Consider the following 24,981-nt stretch of genomic DNA (forward strand, 5'->3'; position numbering starts at 1 on the left):
TTCAAGTTGCTCACACAGGCTACACGGCTCGATCAACTTGCTTTCACTAAACTAAGCATATAATGAATGCCACATAAACTAATGAATTGATGTATACATTTATAATTAAAAAAAATTCCCGATGAGGTGATCAATGTCGTTTTCCATTAGTTTAGCTAGTTTTCCTTAAGTTGAGTAAAAGTTAAATTGATCAAAAAATTCATTTATTGTTGAATTTGAAGAATATAATGCACATGTATTCCGTAGTTTTCTAGTGCTATGCGTGCTCCAATTGCTAAGGTGGAGATAATGGATTATTGACAACAATAGACTATATATATGGTATAGGTGTAAATTAAGCCAGACATCTTAAAAAGAAAAGAGACTAACAGAATAGTCTTTTTGCATTTTTAAGTTATTAATTTGTAAAATTAGTAAATAAGGTTTTTTTTAAAAAAAAGATAATAATAGCTATCTGAAAGTTATAGCTAAAGTATCCATTTTTATATCAATTATTTATTGCCCTCAATTCCTTTAAAATGTATTTTCTCCATCTATCTTGAAAATCATATATATATACATGTATTGTGATAGTAAGATATTTTTTTTATGGCTATTTATTAACGAGTGAGTAATGAATTATATATTGTTGTCAAAATAAAACCTGATATTTCAAGGGTTTCGTTATTGCATCAAAATCGAATTATACATTTCCTATTTTTCTGTAAAAATAAATTGTAATAAATCGAACAATGAAACAGAAATATGTCGACTTTATATATTTTTGGTTAAAAACGTAACGTTAGTTTCAAACGTTTTTTGTTTTGAAACCAAATTGCGCTGCTAGTAGAGATCATATCATGATTTTATTAATCAAACAATCAAACATTTTGATTTTAGAATAATAAAAATATTATATAAGTTTTAGCCTACTTGATTCTAACGAAATTATGGTTATGCCACTGCACACACATAAAGCTTGGTTCAAGTTAATTAATATGCGTTTTGTTTAATAAAATTCATATTGAAATGTATAAACAGTTTGATGCATGGTCGAACTTGTTTATGTAAAGGTTTAATTTAATTAATTCGCTAGTCATTGGACGGACAATTATTTTATGTAATTAACTATTAAAATTAGCATGATAATATGTTTCACTCTGTCCATGACGGGATGCTTTATTGTTTATGTATGCATGATCCCTAGAAAATGTAAATCATACTTTTTCACATTCAGAAAAGAATAATATTAAAAACAGTATACATCTCTCGATCATAAAAGATATATTTCAAATTGAAATCTCAATTGTTTTCATATCCATGTAGATCATAACAACGAATCAGTCGTAATTTCATCGTCCAATGCATTTTGAAGGGTTAACATCACAGATAATAGTGAATAAATGAATCATTTATGTATTGTGGTTGAAAAATGATATCACGCTTGTATTATAGAAATGAAAAAATATATATGTTCATCAATTATACCGTACTATACATATAAATTCATGTACTCTATATAAAAATCTAACTATAATTAAATAAAATGATATAAACAATACAGATTTTTAATGTGGATACCGTCAAATTCTCTAAAAATACTTACTTTGAATCTCTAAAAAAAATTCGAGAAGCTTTGTAGGATACCGTCAAATTCTCTACTTTGTGGTGAGCCTCGAGCAACCATTTTTCCAATGACATCTCGAAAACCAAAAAAATCTTAAGCTGTAAGAAAAAACGTGATCAGATCAATTAATCATGAAACACAAAAATAAATTAAAAATACCAAGTATGGTCTCTTCTACAATATGTTTTCTTGACTGCGCTAAAAGGCTTGAATTCATACATCATCGATGAAAATGTAACATCAAAAAATTCGAATACATGAGTTTTTGCGATAAAATAATCTTGTATTTGTTTGTTGTTATCTTATAAGTTATACTTCATTCAATTCTTGCAACAATTATATTTTTTAAGGCAAATACATGACTTTATTTGAGAATGGGTTTCACTCTCTCCATGACCAGATGTTTTTACTATTCTATGTATGCATGCATTCACCCTCACAAAATATAGAAAAAAGTAAATATTTTTAATTTCTCACAATAATCAGATAAATAATAATAATAATAATTAACAAACTCTTTATCATGAAACACGCATTCCAAGCTAAAATCTTCATTGTTTCCATATGCATGTAGATTGTAACAACGAAATAATTGGAGTTTCAGAGGCCATTGCATTTTCGAATGGTCAAGCTCTCGGATGACTTTAAAAAGAGGAGCCATATTTTTTATTTTGCCTAAAGTGAGTAATTGAATAGAGTAAAAACAGTTTATCGGAAGTGTGCAATATATACTAATTTATCTTCGAATGCAATTTATATTTTCTACCCAACAAGGCGAAATTTTTTAATGCAATTTATATTTTCAAGCTGTTTACTTGAAATTAAAAATGAAATTTATTTTTCAAGCTATTCAGATTTTAAAATTGAAAGTTGAACATGAATTTGAGAAGTTTAAACCGAAAAAAATAATAATTTATTGATTACCATCATATAATTAATTACAGATTTATTGTTAACTATCAAATATTTTAAGTTGTATAATCCGATATGCTTATTTGAATAGTAATTCGAAAAGATATCCAATTTTCCTGTTATTCTCCATTAAAAATGAGAACATTATTAAATATAACATTAATCCTTGCACACACACACACACACACACATATATAAGAGATGAAGGCAGTTGATATTTATAGTTGTAGATGAGTAATCTAGGTCGTCGATCTTGGGGTAAACAGGGGGACAAGATGCACCTCAGAAATTGAACCGGGTCACCCGAAAAGACGAAAAGTCGAGTCAGGAATACTCAGATATGTCTTCCGAATATTTTTTAAAAAAACTACTAGGGCTTACGTCATTCTTCTGTTAGCCCTAGCCCGCCTAAAATTTGAAATGTAGTTGTTCTCCTACCCAAGTCCAATTTGACTACTCGGGATAGTGAGTAAGACTCTAGCCTGACTATTTTCGGAGGGAATGGTGATACTTGGTAAAATGCCCAGGTCACCCTTGGATTCGGGCAAAGAAAGAGAGACCGGGAGCCCAATGTTGGTGCCATGAAGTCAAGAGAAAACTGGGCAAGACCCAGCTTGGGTAAAGAAAGAATAACTAACTTAAACCTTCCTCGGACATACATCAACATTAGAAGTCGATTGGGCTAAACTTATAAAACCCGGGTTCACAGTATAGACCGAGCAACGTAAGCAATAATAGTTGAAAAGAATATTTGAGTGACTTGAGCGTCGTAGTGGCTACGGAAATCCTTCCAGCGCCTCACTAACGTTCTTTGTTTTTTTAAGTGTGTAGATAATCCAGCTCGTGTTCTCTCTGCCCGGTCACTGGCGCTCACAAGAAAGAAGCATCATTCGGTTCCGATAAATTGGTCGTCCAACTCACTCAATTTACTAAGGTAGCATCAACTTGTAAATACTAATATTGTGGAATATTTTATATATGCAAGAGAACACAAGAAAAGCATCATAAATATTTGGTGGAATCAATATTACGAAATACTAGCACAAGATTTTGTCAACCATATATGATACATAAAATATTGATATCGTTATGTTGAGAAGATTTAAGATATCAATCTGAAATATTTTCCTAATTAATTTTCCATTCAATTATACTCACTACCAAATTATTACCTTCCGATTTGTGCAATAGATAAGATTGGACGGACAATCTTATTTTTAATTTTCCGATTTTATGAGGAGTTGCAAACAAGAGCCATAAATAAAATAATCAAAATAAGATTACATATTGATCAAATAATGAAATAAAGTCAAGGTGACTTGTGCTTCATGACAATCGATAGAATATCTTCGGCAATGGTAACCACAGAATAAAGGTCGGCGCCGACAGCTGTCAATGGAGATTTGCGTGCCGGTGGTTCGGCAAAAGTATCCTCACAACCTCCCGGTCCACTTGCAGCAAAACTAAGCTGCTCATATGATTCTTTATAAGAATTCGACTCAAAAGCATCTATAGCTTCTTGGAGACTTACCATAGATGCACCGTATTCACTACTACATACGTTCAAGCATGATCTAACATATGATCAGAGGCTGTTTTGTTCAATTTAATGATAATTTCTGAGATTTTGATTGACTTCACTAATGCAATATCCATCATAATAACAACGAGATCTTTCAAGTCGGCTTTGAGACCACGGGGATCGGATTCTAAAGAAGAAACACAGAGACTATAATTATGTGTTTTCTCGCACACTTGCTGTATCAAAGCAACATTTTTGTTGCTAATTGCCATTGACATAACTTGGGTGAAAAAGAAGAGGATTAGGAAGACTTGTATGACAGGAGAAGACATTTCTCTCTACTAGTGAGTGTGTGTGTGTGTGTGTGTATTAAGAGGACATTTAAAACACTAAATCTCGTAGAATTAATACTACAAAGATGTTATATTAATCATAGAAAATATAGTGCATCTTATAAGGGATTGATACCATTACTTGGAGCAAGATTCATGATACGGTATTCCCATTTTGTGAAATATGTTATTATAATTTCTAAATTCAAATTTGTCTACTTTATTATATATTTTGCCTTCTCTGATATTCCCAATATCAAGTTATTAGCTTTGAATTAATTGGTGCAACAGATATAATTGGATGGACTCATGAGTGATGTTAAAGCCTAAAGGATTGGTTATATCATATTTGCAAACTGATTTCATATGCATCTTTAATTATAAATATTTTGACCAAATAAATGTAGATACATGCGGGAAATATCGAGATGACAGCACATGCACACATATCACAAAATAAATTCTATGGCTATATACATTGCTCGGTCGAAACAAAGTTCTATTTCAACGTTACACTATATCATAACAAGTCAAGGAAAAATGGAATTCCAGTGGATTTAATCCAATTTTCTCCATCAATGAAGTTCCTCACCGTAAACTTGGCGGCCTCAGCTCCGGAGTTGATAATGTGTGACCATTTGACTCTCTGGTGTACTTGCACCAGTCCTCGGTTACTGTATCCGGCATTATAGACTTTGTCCAAACTAATTCCTTCCCACTCCAACCAGCCCCTGGGATCGATTAGTTTGTCCAGAAAACTTTGCATTATCACCGTCGTGGAAAAAATTTTCCACGGTCTGCCTAAAAATGTCTTCACGTTCAATTCTTAGCAAATCAGACGTACCTGAAAAACAGCAATTTTGCATGACAATGCCAAACTCCTGATTTGGTGTCTCTTAATTTGCCTTGTGCTGTGAGGGTGTTTGATTGCCCGGCTGATGGCTTGCGTACGTAGATGTTGCAGTTTTGGAAGACAACTTTTGCCTCGTTACCGAATATAAAATCTACGGTGCCGTAAACTTCACAATCTCGGTAAAACCTGGTGTGAAACTGGGGATTCAATATATCTTGATATCCCAAAAATCGACACCTGTAGAATGCTGTATTGTGGCCATAGTTGCTTAAAGCAACTGCCTGGAACATTTGTGGACCAGCAGTATTTTCAAAAGTTATATCTACTACAACGAATCCATTAGCATTGATTCCTGGAACACATTAACAAACCCAGTTAATTTGATAGAGTAATCGGTTTCCATGACTTTCAGTAGAGAAAAAAAACCAAAGCTATGAAACAGTTTCATTGAAACTACTTGCGGACTGTTGCTGTATCCGTAGTTTCCAAGCCCATTCCGACGCTTTTATCACCCGATATTTTGGTGACGTCCATTCCCTCACCTATGAAATACAAATTAATCGTTTCCAATGATGTTTTCCTAGTAAACACCAGTTAGATGCATGGTCGAACTTGCTTGTGTACAGGCTTAATTTAATTAACTCGTTAGTATTTTACTCATGCTATGGATGAACAATTATTTTATGTAATTAACTATTAAAATTAGTATTTTGGATATGTTTCGCTTTGTCCATGGCGGGATGCTTTATTGTTTATGTATGCATGAGCCCTAAAAAATAGAGAAAATCTAAATCATACATTTTCACATTCGGAAAATATTAATATTAAATAAATTATACATCTCTCCATCATGAAAGATGCATTTCAAACTGAAATATCCATTGTTTTCATATTAATATAGATCATAACAATGAATCAACCGTAGTTTCATCGTCCAATGCATTTTTAAGGGTTAACATCACAGATAATAGTGAATAAATGAATCATTTCTGTATTGTGGTTGAAAAATGATATCACGCTTGTATTATATTAATTAGAAATGAGAAAATATGTTAATCAATCATACCTTACTATACATATAAAATGATGTACTCTATATAAAACTTTAACTGTAATTAAATAAAATGATATAAACGATGCAAGTTTTTAATGTGGTTTCTAATTTCAAGAAGGGAATTCATATCCAATTTTGAATTTTGAAAAGTAATTCGGATAAACATAAATTGGTACAATATTCATTACATATTGGTACAATAATATATATATTCACTACAAGAAAAAAGTCTACGACAATGGTGTATTTTAAAACTGTTGTTAAAGCCCCTGTTGTTAAATGGTACGCTCAAAGACAACGATTTTTTTCCGTTGTTGTAGCTACAATTTGCGACGGCTTTTAGCGACGGGTTAATGTAATTAGCGACGGTTTATTTCATGATTTCCGTCTCTAATTTTAGCGACGATTAGATCATGATTTTCGTCGCTAATATCTTTAGGAAACATAAAAAAAATTACTTTTACTAATTTAATAAATCTAAAAACACTTACGATTTGAATAGGCTAACAATATGCATGACATTAACAGACACTTAAAAAGTTTCCAAAAATTAAAAGGAAAAAATTTACCCTAAATCGAAATTAAATCTTGTCAGAAGAAAAATTTTAAGTATTGTAAAGTGTTAAAATTGTGTAAGAGAGAAAAATTTAATGTGAAGTGAGTGGAAAAAATGGATCGAAAGTGCTGGTATTTAAAGAAAGTTTACGACGGTAATAGCAACGGTTAGCGTTAAAACCGTTGCTAATTATGGCGGTTTTTTTCAATTTTGAAATATTGCGACGATTTGGTTTTAACCGTCGCTATATGTAGCGACGGTTTTAGCTAAAATTGTCGCTAAATTTAACGACGGTAGTATAATAACCGTCGCTATATTTATGCAGGCGACAGTTCTACCTAAAACCATCGCTAATTGTAGCTACGGTTGTAATCAAAACCGTCGTCATTTTAAAATAGCGACGCTAAATATAGCGACGGTTGTAGCGAAACCGTCGCTAAATATAGCAACACCACCATCAATCCGTTGTTGTTTGTCGAAAAAACGTTTTAATCGACAACGGTTTTCTAAAACCGTTGTCGATTGTCAAAAACACACGTTTATAGACAACGGTTTCTATGAACCGTTGTCGTAAATGTTCAAAGACGACGGTTTTATAGAACCGTTGTCATTGACCCTAAAAACCGTTGTCTTTGACCCCCAAAAGACAACGGTTTGTCTTTTGCTTAAAAAACGCCATATGACAACGGTTTTCACTAAAACCGTTGTTAAAAAGTTTTTTATTAACGGTTTTCACTAAAACCGTGTTGTATGTGTGTCGTTGATTAATGAATTTTTTGTAGTGATTAAATATTTATTGTTAAACATTTAATACGTTTCACGGATACTTATATGATTAATTATTTTCTTATTTAGGAAAATCATATATCAGATTATGTTATTCAATGAAACATAGAATAAAATTTTAATTAGAGCTCGTCACTTTCACAAACTTGTTCTATTGTCCTAAAAAATTCCTTTAGGGACCAGGACCTTCTCCACATATATTTTAAGGACGGAATACCTTTTGTGTTATCAAGTCAGGGCCAATGCTTAGCATCTCGAGACAGATATCGATTCTGGACCCACAAATATAGGTCACCAAGCCTTGAAATCATTAACATGTCAATCAGCACACTTGGGGACGATGTGATAAGACTAGAAAGGAAGCAGGCCATGAGCAGCCGTGTGATCACGAGAAGTGACTGAACACCGAAAACAGGGTCATCAACATAGTTATCTTTTTCCTATAAATACACAAATTTTCTCAGTCACTTTCCTTTCATTTATGTGAATATTTGAGTGACTTGAGTGTCATAGTGACTACGCCGGAATTCCTTTCAGTGCTTCACTGACGTTCTCTGTTTTTTTTAAGTAGTGTAGATCATCCAACCCGATCTTTCTCTGCCCGGTCACTGGAACTCACAAGAAAGAAGCATCATTCGATTCCGATAAATTGGTCATCCAACTCAGCCAATTTACTAAGGTAGCCTCACTTGTAAATGGTAGTATTGTGGAATATTTTATATATGCATGAGAACAGAAGAAAACCATCGTAAATCTTTAATGGAATTAATATTACGAAATACTATCACAAGATTTTCTCAACTATATATGATACATAAAATATTGATATCGTTATGTTGAGAAAATTTAAGATATCAATGCGAAATATTTTCGTAATTAATTCTCCATTCAAATATACTCGCTACCAAATTATTAACTTCCGATTTATCCAAGAGATAAGATTGGGCGGACAAAGGGATATGTTAATATTATATTTTATTACTCATAAAGAAGTCCTAATAATGATTATTTTTTTACCCTTAAATTAAAAAAAAAAAACCAATTTTTATTTCCCAATATATCTTTTATTATAACTACTTATTTTAGAATACAACAAAACATACAAAAGTAAAAGGCAAAAATTTGTGTGATACGATCTCACGGGTCGTATTTTGTGAGACAGATCTCTTATTTGAGTTATTTATTAAAGTATTATTTTTTATGTTAAAAGTATTACTTTTTGTGAATATCAGTAGGGTTGACTCATAAGATTCGTGAGACCGTCTTACAAGAGATCAACTCTAAAAAACTTGACACATGAATGGACTTCAATAATTTATAAATTTAGTATTAAGGGCATTTTATTTTTAATTTTCCAATTTTATGAGGAGTTGCAAACAAGAGCCGAGCCGTAAATAGAACAATCGAAACTTCCTCCACTTAAAATAAGATTACACAAAGTCAAGGTGACTTGTGCTTCATGACAATCGATAGAATATCTTCTGCAATGGTAACCACAGAATAAAGGTCGGCACCAACAGCCGTCAATGGAGACTTGCGTGCTGGTGGTTCGGCAAAAGTATCCTCACAACTTAGCGGTCCACTAGCCGCAATAGTAAGCTGCCCATATGATTCTTTATAAGAATTCGACTCAAAAGCATCTATAGCTTCTTGGAGACTTACCATAGATGAACCGTATTCATTACTACATACGTGAAGGCTTGATCTCACAAGTGGATCAGAGGCTGTTTTGTCTAATTTAATAATAAGTTCTGAAATTTTGATCGACTTCACTAGTGCAATGTCCATCATAATAACAACAAGATCTTTCAAGTCGGCTTTGAGACCACGGGGATCGGATTTTAAAGAAGAAACACACAGACTATAATTATGTGTTTTCTGGCACACTTGCTGTATCAAAGCAACATTTTTGTTGCTAATTGCCATCGACATAACTTGGGTGAAAAAGAAGAGGATTAGGAAGACTTGTGTGACAGGAGAAGACATTCTCTCTAGTCGTATATGTGATATATATATTTAGGATATTTTCTTTTCTTTGATACATGTCAAAATTTGTATTATGGAGTATTTTATATAAATAAGAGGACATTTAAAATACCAAATCTCGTGGAATTAATACTACAAAGATGTTATATTAATTATAGAAATTGACACCATTACTTTGAGCAAGATTCACGATACGGTATTTCTATTTTGTGAAATATTTGATATTCCGACTTTATTATATATTTTGCCTTCTCTGATATTCCCAATATCAATTTATTAACTTTGAATTAATTGGTGCAACAGATATAATTGGATGGACCGAGTGATGTTAAAGCCTAAAGGATCGGTTATATCATATTTGCAAAATGATTTCATATGCATCTTCAAATATTATAAGTATTTTGACCAAATAAATGTATATATATGCGAGAAATATCGAGATGACAGCACATGCACACGTATCACAAAATAAATTCTATGGCTTTATACATTGCTCGGTCGAAACAAAGTTCTATTTCAACGTTACACTATATCATAACAAGTCTGGGAAAAATGGAATTCCAGTGGATTTAATCCAATTTTCTCCGTCAATGAAGTTCCTCACTGTAAACTTGGCGGCCTCAGCTCTGGAGTTGATAACGTGTGACCAATTGACTCTCTGGCGGGTACTTGCACCAGGTCCTCGGTTACTGTATTCGGCATTATACACTTTGTCCAAACTAACTCCTTTCCACTCCAACCAGCCCCTGGGATCGATTAGTTTGTGCAGAAAACTTTGCATTATCACCGTTGTGGAATAATTTTTCCAAGGTCTGCCTAAAAATGTCTTCACGTTCAACTCCTTTAGCAAATCAGGCGTACCTGAAAAACTGCAATTTTGCATCACAATACCAGACTCCTGATTTGGTGTCTCTTTGCCTTGTGCCGTGATGGTGTTTGATTGCCCGGCTGATGGCTTGCGTGCGTAGATGTTGCAGTTTTGGAAGACAACTTTTGCCTCGTTACCGAATATAAAATCTACGGTGCCATAAACTTCACAATCTCGGTAAAACTGGGCGTGAGACTGGGGATTCAATGTATCTTGATATCCCAAAAAACGACACCTGTAGAATGCTGTATGGTCGCCATAGTTGCTTAGAGCAACTGCCTGGAACATTTGTGGACCAGCAGTGTTTTCAAAAGTTATATCTATTGCAACAAATCCATTAGCATTGATTTCTGAAACACATTAACGAACCCAATTAATTTGATAGAGTAATCGGTTTCCATGACTTTCAGTAGTGAAAAAAACCAAAGCTATGAAACTACTTACGGACTGTTGCTGTTTCCTTAGTTTTCAAGCCCATTCCGGCGCTTTTATTACCCGATATTTTGGTGACGTCCATTCCCTCACCTATGAAATACAAATTAATCTTTTCTTGGGTAATATTGATGTTTTCGTAGTAAACACCAGCTTTTATTTTTATAACCGTCCTTTGGTGACTTGTGTTCGGAGCTGCGGCCACAGCTTGAGTAATAGTGGTGAAATTTCCCCGTCCATCTTTGGACACTATCAAAGTCAATTGTGCTAATGCACAATGTATCACAAAGATGAGGGTCACTGCTATGTAAAGCAAATTCTTGATCTGCTGCATAATTGCTTCCTGTTAAGAAAATGTTGTATTTTACATAAATGATCATCCGGGCATAGAGCCCAAATTCTTCAACACATTCGAACAAATCGTACATTAATTGAGTCAATGGTCGTATATAGACAGAACTTAACATTTAGAGATGTATATCTATGCATCTATCATTATTACATTTATAATTCTTGGGCAGACCGAGCATAGTATCCTCCATTTTGAATGTAAAAAACAATTATATATAAACTACATCGTCGTCCAAAATCCTTCGTCCACCCCAGTTTTTATAAAGTAGAAAATAGTAAAGCAGACACATTCCATGCATTTGGTTTTCGTAAATCATGCATAATGCACATACGTTAATGTTTGGATGAATAGACAGTAAAAACTTACAAACTCGAACAAAAATTCCAGATGCTCCCACACTTTAACTAAGGAAATTTCTAACCTTGCGACAGGCGTAAAAAATAAAACTATGTCAAAGGATGAAACTGATAAGTTTTTCCTCAAAAACAAGATAAAATGTAAAGTTTAACAAGAAACAACACAAATAATATAAATTGACCTTTCGATTGAGAGTCTTCTTTTAACCGTGTTCTTACTCTTAGGTAGAACTTCAGTGTCCGAGCCCGATCTGTACGTTGGTCTAACCGCAATTCAAGTTGCTCACACAGGCTACACGGCTCAACTTGCTTTCACTAAACTAAGCATATAATGCCACATGAACTAATGAATTCATGATGAATACATTTATATAAAAAAAACTTGCCAATGAGGTGATCAATGTCGTATTCCATTAATTTAGCTAGTTTTCCTTAAGTTGAATAAAAGTTAAATTGATCGAAAAAATCCATTTATTGTTGAATTTGAAGAATATAATGCACATGTATTCCGTAGTTTTCCAGTGCTATGCGTGCTCCAATTGCTAAGGTGGAGATAATAGATTATTGACAACAATAGATTATATATATGGTATAGGTGTAAATTAAGGCAGACATCTTAAAAAGAAAAGAGACTAGCAGAATAGTCTTTTTGCATTTTGAGTTATTAATTTGTAAAATTAGTAAACAAGGTTTTTTTTTGCAAAAAAGAAAATAATTGATATCTGAAAATTATAGCTAAAGTATCCATTTTTATGTCAATTATTTATTGCCCTCAATTCCTTTCTTTGAGAATAGATTTTAATTTAATTTTATTAAATCTTATTTGGATGGACATGATTTTCGAGATACATGGACAAAACACATTTTAAAATCCATGAATATAATATAAATATAAACACACACACACAGTCGAGTTACTAAAATATTTGTAAGTATGTGTTTTATCGGCCGAAAATATACATGTATCTACATAAAATATATAGTAAAAACTTGTGTGAGACGGTCTCACGGGTCATATTTGTGAAACGGATCTCTTATTTGGGTCATCAATAAAAAAATATTACTTTTTATTGTTAATATCGGTAGGATTGACCCGTCTCACAGATAAATATTCGTGAAACCGTCTCACAAGAGATCTACTAAAAATATATATATACATGTATTGTGATAGTAAGATTTTTTTTGTTGATGGCTATTTATTAACGTATGAGTAATGTATTATTGTTGCCAAATTAAAACCTGATATTTCGAGGGTTCATTATTGCATCAACATCGAATTATTTATTGCCTTCATTTCCTATTTCTCTGTAAAATAAATTGTAACAAATAGAACAATGAAACAGAAATATCTCAACGTTATATATTTTCGTGTAAAAACGTCAGTTTCAAACTTTTTTGTTTTGAAACCAAATTGCGTTGCTAGTAGAGATCAAACAATTTATTAATCAAACAATCAAACATTTTGATTTTAGAATAATAAAAATATTATATTAGAATAATAAAAATATTATATTTTCCCCACAAAAAAATATTATATAAGTTTTAGCCTACTTGATTCTAATGAAATTATGGTTATGCCACTGCACACACATGAAACTTGGTTCAAGCTAATTAATATGGGTTTTGTTTAATAAAATTCATGAATTGAAATGTTTAAACAGTTTGATGCATGGTCGAACTTGCTTGTGTAGAGGTTTAATTTAATTAATTCGCTAGTCGATGGACGGACAGTTATTTTATGTAATTAACTATTAAAATCAGTATGAGGATATGTTTCACTTTGTCCACGTTGGGACGTTTTACTTAGTGGCACATCTACGGTATGTATATAATTATTTATTTTCATTTTAAAGAAGTATTATATTTTAATTAAATATCAAAATGTAACAATAAGTCATATATTTTAAAAAAATAATACTCCAAATAAAACAACATTATGAGGTTCTTGTAGCAATTATTTTTGGTGTTGCACATATCAAATTACAAAAATACGCTATTTTTTAATGAACGAAAATATTATAAAATAGTTAAACATTGGCATTATGTAAATTACCTTTACCCCGAAAATGGCTAAACGAGTGGCTATTTCAGTGCACATCGATCAGCAATTGAACTAAAATAGATGATAATTAAAATTTTGTGTATGAAACGAAACTTTGAAAACCCAACTTATTAAAACTCAAAATTGAATTAGTGGAACAAAACTATTTTCCCATAAATTTTCCGTTGAAATGTATCTTTTGATGGAGTTTGGTTCAGCTATTTTCTAGTCAACGAATTTACTTTATTTCATTTTATAGTTTGTTTCAAATCCATAATTAAAAGATATATATTTATTTTCAATTGCAAACATGGAAAGACAACTTCAATTGCAGTTATACATCCGTCGCTATTATATTCATAATTCTTGGCCAGACCAAGCATCGTGTCCTCTTTTTCAATGAAAAAAAATTAAAAAATATCTCATCGTCCCAAATCCTTCGTCCACCCCAGTTCTTATCAGGTAAAAAAATAGTAAATCTGAAACAAAAAATTTAGTTTACATGCATTTGGTTTTCGTAAATCATGCGTAATGCACGTACGTTAATCTTTTGGACGAAATAGACGGCATTTTTGCCCACCAATGAAAACGGTATATATCCCCTAAATTATTTGAGCCCAGTCTACTTTAATCCCCAACGATAATTGGGATTCTGAATAAGGAATATTATAATATTGATTATAAATGTATAATTAAAAAAAAAGAGAGGATATGGTATCAGTTGTTGAAGCCTTTTGACGAATTTACAGTTTGGATGGATGATGATTGCACATGTTATGAATTTATATAGGTAATATCTCGTATCTGACCCAAAACTTTATTTTACAGCAATTATATTTTAAAATAATGTAGTTTCGGTACTAAATACAATATTCATCTTCAACTCATCTATTTCAAATCTTACTCTAAAAAAGAATATATTTTTTTATTTGATTTATTTAATTTTTTCGTTATTAATTATTAAATGTGTATTTTTAAAATTTAGTGATATAATTATAATTATATTTTATATTTGATATAGTTAATATTATGTATATTAATAATTGCGATAATATTATTGAAATATTTATCTTTTATTATATTTGCATTATTATCTGAATTCGAATTCGTATTTTTATTTTAATTGTATGTTGAATGCTTAAATATTATTTTTTTTGACGGTAAGACTTGCAATTTTATTATAAAGAATCGTCAATTACAAGTTGAACCAACCAAGCAGGAAAGTCTCCATTCATCCAAACAAAGGATGAGGGAGAAGAAAAAACAAAGCGAGCCAAATAATGGGCAACACTATTAGCATTCCGTCGCACATGAATGAATTCTGAAATAATAGGTGCCTGAGTTTGATCTTTGATTTCTGCTACACAAGAACCAATGTAGCTAAGATTCTCCTGGTTGGTGGTGACTGCTTGCACTGCCAACAAGGAATCTGAGGCCACTTGAACATCTCGAAGATCATTGTCATACAAAAGCTTTATTCCTTCCCTGATTGCTAACAGCTCCCCATGCACCACTGATAATGGTTGATTGATTTGTTTACCAAAAGCAAGCAACAAACGCCCCTGTGAATCACGAACCACACCTCCTACACTGTACTGATTCTTTTCTTTATTCACTGCTGCATCCACATTCATCTTGAGATTGTATGTCCTTGGGGGCTTCCACTTCCTTTCCGATGTACCCACCACAGACTGAATGGGGATTTTTTCCTTCATACGAGCTCTTCTAAAATCACAAATCATGGCAGAACACCATTGAACATTGGCAGCCATCGGGTTGCTCCTAGATCCATGGATGAAATTTTGCTTTTCTTTCCAGACTCCCCATGTGTGTACTGCAAGATTTTCAAACTCCTCCTTTGACAATTGTTTTCTCAACCACATGCATATCTCGAGCGTACTGGTTTGCAATGCTCCCTTGATAATACAGTAGAAAGGGGAACTTTTCCACAGGTGTTTTATTGCAGCGCAGAAGAAAAGAGCGTGACCAGTCGAATCCAAAGGATAATTACAAAGGCAGCAAGATTCACTAACCGGGACATGGTGACGAAATAGATTTTGATTAGCAGGGATACAGTCATGAGAAATACTCCACCAGAACAGCCGCACCTTAGGTGGTATAGAAAGACTCCATATAAACGTCCACCAAGATTCGAGATGATACTCCGATTGGTGCTCCGGTGGAGAGAACAATCCACGTTGAAGACGACACCCATCCCGTACCGTATATTTGCCTTTGTCATCGAATCTCCAAAAAAGCGTATCACCCTCACCTGACGGCTGAATTGGGATATTAAGGATTTCGCCCACTACATATGGGTTGAATCTGGAAGAGATTAAATCAACATCCCACCCTCCTTGGATAATTAATTCGTTAACAGAAGCCTCTTGATCCCAGGCCCCCATCGGCTCACCCATCTTAGATTGCATGGTAGGGATCCACTGATCTTTAAAGATCTTAATTGATTTTCCATCCCCAACTAATTTTATAATTAAATTTCTAGCACACATATTCACAGCTCCCGTTGGAGAAGACCCCTGCGTCAAAAATGGTGTGAGCGTAGAGGTTAGAGATGCTCTTAGGATAAAAAAAGAAAGATAAGTAGATCTCTTGTGAGACGATCTCACATATTTTTATTCGTAAAATGTGTTAACTCTGCCCATATTACAATAAAAATAATAATAATTTTGTATAAAAATTAATATTTTTTCATGGGTGACACATATAAAAGATTTGTCTCACAAAATTAACTCATGAGAATTTCTCATGAAAGTTTTGTGAAGTAAGATGAAATGATTAGATGATGTAATCTTATTTTCAAAATTAAGATTTTCCAAAGTATAGATATATCTAGTATATAAATAAAAACCTACACGATAAGGAAATGCATACATGGAAAATTCGAAAGCTTGCCTAGCAAAGATCAAGATTTAGCTTTTCAAGAAGACCAAGATTTCAAGAAGATCGATATTCAATAAAATCAATTAGCAAATCTAGAGTGCAATAATTCAAGAGAAATGAGAAAAATCCATAGGAAGAGTTCGAAAATTTTAAAGACATAAATTGTGTACCATAAAATAAAAGATCTACCGGCTGGGCATTGGGAATTAGACATGAAATTCTAATTTACATGTCTAGCAAGAGGAGATTTTCGAAAATTAGATTGTGATACCCTTGTCCACATTGAAAAAATCAAAGATTTAAAATGAGTTTATAATGGCTTACAATGAACTTCTATATCAACTTGGGTTAATCATTTTCGTAAAGCGATGACGGATACGAAGTAGTTGCTATAGGGGTCCATTGTGCAGTCACGCAGATGCGGCCCGGGCTCGGGGCGTGACAGAATGGTATCAGAGCCGGTCACCGGCATGAAACACCGAGAAATAAGTGCTATGCGGGGCAAAGTGCTACATGCATGGGAGCCACCTCTTGAACCTGCGGGGCAAAGTGCTACATGAAGGGAGCCACCTCTTGAACATGTAGGAGCCACCTCTAGATTCTCGGTGCTGGTGGATCGAGGGGTCAGGCCGCGACGAGGACGTCCCGTTCTAAAGGATGGGTGATTATGATACCCTTATCCACATTGAAAAAATCAAAGATTTAAAATGAGTTTATAATGGCTTACAATGGACTTCTATATCAACTTGGGTTAATCATTTTCGTAAAGCGATGACGGATACGAAGTAGTTGCTATAGGGGCCCATTGTGCAGTCACGCAGATGCGGCCCGAGCTCGGGGCGTGACTTAGATGGATAAGATAATAATAGATAACGTGAATTTAAACTTGAATTCAAAGTTTAAGTGAGAAGGTAATACAAAAATCGAATAGCGATCACACCTTATAAATAGGAGAAGACACCATTTAAAATTTACACCTGGTATTATACCCAAATTTTCCAGAAAGTACTCTTCATATTTTCGAGAATTCGCTCTCCAAAGTGCTGGCAAAATTCAAGCCAAAGTTGTGCCATGATCAAAGCTCTGTTGTGGTCGTAATTCAAGGAGGAATTCGAGATTCCTAGCCAAGAACCAACCATCTCTCATGTTTTCTTCTAGCAAAAACTTGAGATAAATTGGTTTATGTTTTAAAATAATTTGTATATGATTTTTTTTAGTTCGTTTTTTAAAGTTTTGATATATCATTATTCTTCTTTTTCCTCTTCTTGTGATACGATGTCATACGTTTTGGCACTACGATGATTCAATTGGATATGGATGGAAATCATATATACGATAAGTTTATGGCCTATACACGGTGTGATTGTAACCGCTATATGATATCGCCGATTTAGAGTAGTAAAAATTAGGGAATGATATCAGTAAACTATATAAAGTAGATCAAATCTCAGTGCCTAGGCCAAGTTATACTTATGTTTATGATCATGATATATATTATACGAATTATGTTATGTGCGATATGTTTTTTCGGAAATCATGTGTATTTATTATGCATATGCTAGAACGGTCTCATTTATTGAGTGACGATCATCGTTCCCCAGATAAATCAGAAGATAAGTTAGAGGAAGAGGAACGAGACTAGACGTTTCGGGCTGGTGATGGACGAAATTAGAGTTATTTGAGTTCATGTTCATTTTATTTGAGTTTTTGTTGTAAATGCTTCAGCGTAATTTTTTTTTGCGTTGTAAAGATAATTTAATGATTAATTGTGAGTAATAAATTATTTTGATTTATATTGTATTATAAGACTTGTTGTTTTCAAATGTGTGATTGTAAACAATGTTGATGTCGATTAACCTCAAATTCAAAACTTGACATAAAATCATATCTCACATAAAATCATATCTCAAACTCGATCCCTTATAAAGTTTAAGTCATCAAGAAAAATAGTAAAATGGTGCATTCCACGTCGTTTTGCTTAATCTATTTTTGGGGGCTCTTTCAAACCCCACCTTCGCCACAAAGATCCCCTAAAGTAAGGAGGTACCATCCGATGCCCTTTCGCATTTTATATTACACATCTACTCACCGGTCTATTCAATCTCTTATATTTTATTAGTCCTAATTTTAAACACACCCAAATAAACGTAAAAAAAAAAAATTGTAAAATGGCCATTGGTGGTTTTCATACAAAAATATATATTTTATTAATTCAGATGTTTATTTGATTCAAATTTAGTTTTTATTTCAATGTTGTATTAACTTGCGTCTATGTGACATCTTGTGCCTATCGAGTGAACGACCAAGACAAGTTACTATATGCCCCCTACTGGTTGTACAATAGAGGCCAACGATCGGGGTCACAATTTGAATCGATTAAACAAAAATACAAATTGTTCCTAAAAAACAATGGATGAGATGTTCGCTAAAACAAAGAATTTCGCTAAATCAATTTTCATGCCCTAAGTCAATCTTCAACTTTTAACTATCGACTCCGAGTTCCTTAGTTCCCAAGCTATTTCTCGATCTCTACCATTTATAATGTTTGAAATATATGGTATATTAATGATCTTTCACGAGAAATAGTGCTTTGGAGTACGTACGTCTCCAACTCAATTCACACAAAACCTAATAATTTCAGCGACGGAATTAATAAACACAAAATAACACGTTCTGTACTAATATATAATTTCAGTTAACTTAAACGAAAAATTGAAAAAAAATCATGATATCATACATTCTAAGTAACAGATACGCATTTTTCTTAAAAAATAAAATGATTTATATTAAGGGGAAATTGTCAAAAACTCCCTATTTCCATTCTCAACCTCCTCTTTACTCCCTACCCCATTAAAACTTTGTTTCAACTCCCCATATCCCTCAAATTTCCAAGTTTGCCCTTATATATTTATTTTAAATAATTGATTTCTTTTTTGTAGTAAAAGGCCCATCATGCTTCCGTAAAATAAATTGAATCTTTTACCTTTTTGACTAGAGTACCACCGGGTTATATCCACCGTTTTTTACGAACTGCTCCTCACAGTCCAACCACACGATCGCAACCGATGGTTACTAAGCAGATTCCTTCAGCAATACTTAGCACAGCTCTAATTCGTTTCCTACCTTAGAGCGTACAGCAAAAGATCAATTTTTGAAAATAATACATGATAGGGGCTAAGAGCAAAGATCTCTTTTATTCAAACACAAACATTTATTTATTACATAGTAACCTCCTGTAGAGGAGGAGAAACTTGTTTTAGCTACTTATCGTAGCTGAACTCTTAACACACATAAAACTTGAAAGAAAATATTACAACCTTGTATGAAAGAAATGGAGAAAATATTTGATGATCTTCACTTCCTTCTTTCTGCCTTATTTATAGAAGGCTCCTTCGGATTTGAACTTCGGATTTCAAATCTTCATAAGCCTTTACAGCTTGCATTGGGGACCATTTGGTGGTTGAGGGGTCCCTGTCTAGATTATTAATCTTGACATCAACTTCTCATCCTCCTTTATCTCTTTTAGATACCATTGACGATGAGTTTCCAGGATATCGACAGTAATTTCATCTTTTTTATACTCTTTGAAATGATTTACTAACCATTTAAGAGCTTCTGCCTCTTTCCTCTTGTATGTTATTCTTCTTTTCAAAACTTTCAAATATACACGATACATTTTAAGTTTTGGTTCTGGTGTGTTAACTGGTTTCCTTTCTGTCCTTATTTATGGATGAATTTTCGGGACCAGTTAATTTACTTTTATTCATTGGATTCCTTTTAGATTGGTTTCCAATGCTTGCTGAGTCATCCACCATTTGTTATTAATGGTCTATTTGTCCTTTACCACTAATTAGTGGTTGTCTTGTTTCTTCCACTCACATGGTAGTGGTCCTGCTTTTGTAGTGGAGGGTCACATGTCCCTTTTAATTTTGTCGAGGAATCTTTGGCTTTCGGCTTCCTCGAGGAAATCGTGAATGTGGTCCATCCCCACTTGTACTGGTATCGGTAAAGTGTTTCCGATCAGATCTCGGCTTGAATCCTTTACCAAATTCCGGTTCCTTCTGGTTTTGGCATTCTGGACAGATGTTTTCAGACCATCTTCCTACATGTGCCATATTACAGAATTTCCGACGAGTTTCTTTACTTGCCGGCAGCTTGCTATTCCACAAAAGATTTCTTTTCTTTTCAAATAGATCTTCTGCAAAACTTGTTGTTTTTCCTGTCATGGTATTTAACAGGAATGATCCGTTCCCTGAATGATTGTAGAATTTGAACGGAAACTTGACTTTGTCCATCTCAGTGAGACAGACCCAAATACCCCAAGCTCTTCTGGTAGAAATGTCATCTTCAGTCATTGAAGACACTAGGGGTGTTTCTTCTGTCGGAGGGTCCTTGATAAATTTCTGGATATTTGAATCTGGCCTCCTTAGCTTGATGAAATGAAAGGCTTCGTGAGAACCTTTCCCTGCTGGTTCTGGTGCTGCACTAAAGAAGTATAGCTCCAAAACATCTCCTCTGGACAAATAATCATTGTTTGCCCAAGTCTCGTGAACAGCTTCCTGGATCCACTTTGGTAAACCTGAGATTTCCGGAAAGCTGGGTGATGTAGTATAAACTGAGGCAAGAGCCCCAAATTCATACCAAGCTTTAACCTCCTTGGGATATGAATTAGGTTTCATCCATACCCTTGGATATTTTCCTGAAACATCAACCCTATTTGTAGCTGGGTTAATGCCAATACGTGTTTTTAATTTCTCCCAATTCTGCTGATAAACCTGGAATGGAGAAATTACACCTTCATTAGTACCAACCTTAGCTTTGCCTTTGTCAATACGAGGCCTAAGGTTGATCTCTCCCTCTTCAATCCCCGAGGTGAAGGGTTGACTTGAGGACTCAAGATAAGGATCAGGAGTCTCAATTTTTGTTTCAGCCGACTCATCTCGTGATGATCCCGACTTAACACTTGTGCAAGGGGTATTTGAATCCCCCGCTACAGGTATAGAGTCCTGTACTCGAAAACTCTCCATTTGAGAAACCAGTGGTCTCTCAATGCCCTGGAGGATAGGCCTTTGCGTTACAGACCATAACTGAGTATATGCCTGTAAACATCCTGTAATTCGATCAGAGACAATTCTCTTATCAGCTTGTTGTAGCCTTCCCGCAACTTCTGCGTTAACAGCTAACTTGTTGAACTCGGTTTGAAGCATTTCAAGGTGTTCCCTCAAATGCCTCTGCATCTTGATAATAGCATCAATGTCAATGCTGTCCATCTCTTGTTAAAAAATCTGCAAGAATATTTTCATGAGATTTTATTATCATAATATCAAAAATATAATTTTGACATAAAGCTTGCCATCGTAATAATCTAGCCTTCTCCGGTTTAGACTCAATTCTATTCCTCAAAAAGGCTTTAACTTGAGTGTTATCAACTTTCAAAGTGAATTTCTTTGCAAGTAAAAATAACGGCCATTTTTCAAAAGCCCTTTTTACTGCATAAAATTCCTTTTCGTTGATATGCCATCTTATGGCTTCTGCGTCTGAGAATAACCCACTACAATATCTGCATGGTTGTTCTCCATCTGGTGTGAGCTTTGTTAATACTGCAGCCCACCAATGATCACTGGCATCGGTATATAATACCAGATCATCCTCGTCTTGAGGAATAGCCATCTTTGGAAGATTTTTGCAAACCTTCTTTAAATGGATAAGTCCCTTTGTGTGTTCGTCTGTCCATATAAATCTAGCATCCTTTTTCAATAATGGACTGAACACCTTCCTGTGTTTTGCTAGGTTTTTAATAAACATCCCAGCAAAATTAACAACCCCTAAAAAACTTTGAAGTTGTTTCTTGTCTTTGAGATTCTCTGGAAAATTCTGCACCTTTTCTACTATGTGTTCTTGCAGAATTATTCCTGATTCATCGATTTCAATTCCGAGGAATTCAATCTTTCTTGTAGCAATGACTGCTTTCTTTTCAGATAAAACCAGTCCTTCTTTCTTGCAAACATTAGAGAAAATCTCCAAATGTTTAACATGTTCATTCATATCTTTGGATGCTATTAAAACATCGTCGATGTAAACAAACATAAACTTGAAATAATCTTTGAAAATATTATCCATCTTTCTTTGAAATATTTGGGGTGAGTTAGCCAATCCCATTGGTAATACTTCCCAAATATAATGTCCTTGAGGTGTGGAGAAAGCTGTGAATTTCTTGCTTTCTTCCTGCATCCGAATCTGATAGAATCCAGACTTGCAATCAAATTTAGAGAATATCTTGGCATTGCGAATGCAACTAATCAAGTGTTCTCTACTAGGTATAAAATACCCATCAAACTCCAGAATCTTATTAATTTCTTGATAATTAATAACCAATCTGGGTTTTCCTCGTTTAATTTCACCATGGTTTCTTACCAGAAAACCTGGACTGCTATATGGTGACATACCTGCTTTGATTAATCCAAGGTCCAAATGTTCCTTGATTATAATCTGCATATCCCTCTGATCAATGATGTTCATTGGGATGGGTTTACAACGGACAAATTCATACTCTTTGCCTTCCTTGATCTTAAGGCAAGCCCTGAGTTGATTTCTGTCCCACCATGCCAAGGGATCTTCGTTATAATTTTCTTTGATCCTCTTCTTGACATCTTCCAGTGATACCTTAGATTCAAACTCTACTTCATTTGTGTGTAGAGTTATCTTAAGGCATTCTATATCTTCTGGTTGGAGTTCCTTATCTGCTCTTAACTGGAGCATTGTTTCTCCAAATCGTCTTGAATCCTTCATTTTTGGGTTCAGAAGTTTTCCTGAATCACCACGCTTGCTGCGAAACTGGATTGGCAATTTTCTGTAAAATGCCTCCCTAAGTCTCTGGACTATGATTTTGTGGGCACATGGTGTTGTGAACACTAATCTTCTAGTCTCATTTTCTTGTGTATAGGACTTGAACATTTGTAGGAAATTATTTCCTAACAATATGTCAGCTCCTGTATCATGAAAATAAATTGGTGTTGTCTTTACCTTGTACCAAGGTGTTTGTCCAGCACCGCCAATCATGATTTCAGTCATCTTAATCCCTTTACATAAGATTAAGATTCTTCTGGAAAAATCTCTTCCAGCAATCTTGGGTAACTCTTCTTCCAAATTATTTGGAAAAACTCCTCGTTTTGCTGTACATATTCCAGCACCTGAATCAATATATGCAGCAAAGTATTCTGCCTTATATTGTTCATACAACATTCCTACGGGAATGTATATGGAGAATGGACTTGTGGTCATTGGATTTTCCACATTTTATCTTCTGCCATAAACTCCATTCCATACTCTAGACGTTTCCAAGGTTCATGTTCCTCGAGAAACTCTAGCCCAATAATCAATCGTTCTGATTCTTTTCCTGGAATTCCTTGAATATGAACCTCCAATTCTCCGATATTAATCAGTCCTTGGTAAGTTCCTATCATCGGTTGTTCCAAATAGTATATTGAATTACAAGGAAATTGATTCCTTTGTTTTGTAATATCAAATACTATTTCTACTTCCTTCCAACCTTCTGGGCATCTGAGCTTTCCTATTGTAGAAAAACTTTTCAACTCCTGTTGGGTTTCTATGACAGGCTTTTTATCCCATCTGTAACTTGTAATTCTATCTCCTTGAAAAGATAGTCTTCTTGGTTCCAGTCTAAGACTTTGATTTCTCTGTAGAATCGGTTTGTCTTGGATCTGGATATCTGTTTCCTGTATTAAAAGAAACTCAATTCTTTCTGGATAAATTGCCTGCGCAACTTTTCCAAATATCTCAGGTATTTCAATAAACTCGTTTCTAATAAACAATTCAGAATGATGTGTATTAGATAGAGCATATGAAATCTGATAGGTAATAGAATATGGTCTATTGCCTTCCTTCATCAACCTTTTTTCCTTGAAGTTCTGATGTAATGTCAAGGCTCGGCTGAAATCTCGATCTGCCAGGTTGTAGGCTATCCTTGGATAGATTACTCCTACAATTTTTCCTGCACAGAGGTTTCCTGAGATTGTTCCCAGTACTGAATCTTGTAGATTCCCCATTCTTTTATCGCATATGGCGATATCAATTGGTGAATCTATCCCTTCTTTGAAAGTAGCCTTTATCATAATCTGGATTGCTCCTATATGAATCCAGGACATAGTCCTTGCTACTTCTATTTTGAGTTTTTGTAATTCCTCCTTTATTTCTTCGGAAGGAATTAACTGCATCTCTATTCTATTTCCTGTAAGTTCCATTGGGATTGCCATTTCCCTTCTAGAAACTTTATAGATTAGATGATGCTTTCTGTTTCTTAGGCCAAGACTTCCTAAGAACTTTTCTACCTGTCCTGCAGAGAAACCTTGATATCTCTGTAGACTCGGATTTTCTCTCATGATTCTTTGAACCATGTTATGAGAT

General features: G+C 34.0%; 1 protein-coding gene across 2 annotated transcripts; it reads right to left on the reverse strand.

Moving 5' to 3' along the window:
• Positions 1-10,039: 10,039 nt before the first annotated feature.
• Positions 10,040-11,926, reverse strand: LOC140813333 (pectinesterase-like). Of its 2 annotated transcripts, XM_073171845.1 has the most exons (3): positions 11,798-11,926; positions 10,920-11,250; positions 10,040-10,825 (listed from the first exon to the last, which is right to left on the reverse strand). In XM_073171845.1, exons 2-3 carry the CDS (start codon positions 11,239-11,241, stop codon positions 10,140-10,142), a joined length of 1,008 nt encoding a protein of 335 aa, XP_073027946.1. In that variant the 5' UTR covers positions 11,242-11,250; positions 11,798-11,926; the 3' UTR covers positions 10,040-10,139. The 2 variants fall into 2 exon arrangements, with proteins under 2 accessions (XP_073027946.1, XP_073027937.1); XM_073171836.1 differs by having other exon boundaries at positions 10,920-11,900.
• Positions 11,927-24,981: the final 13,055 nt, after the last annotated feature.

This window comes from Primulina eburnea, chromosome 1 (assembly GCF_022965805.1).
Source record: "Primulina eburnea isolate SZY01 chromosome 1, ASM2296580v1, whole genome shotgun sequence".
Classification (NCBI taxonomy): domain Eukaryota; kingdom Viridiplantae; phylum Streptophyta; class Magnoliopsida; order Lamiales; family Gesneriaceae; genus Primulina; species Primulina eburnea.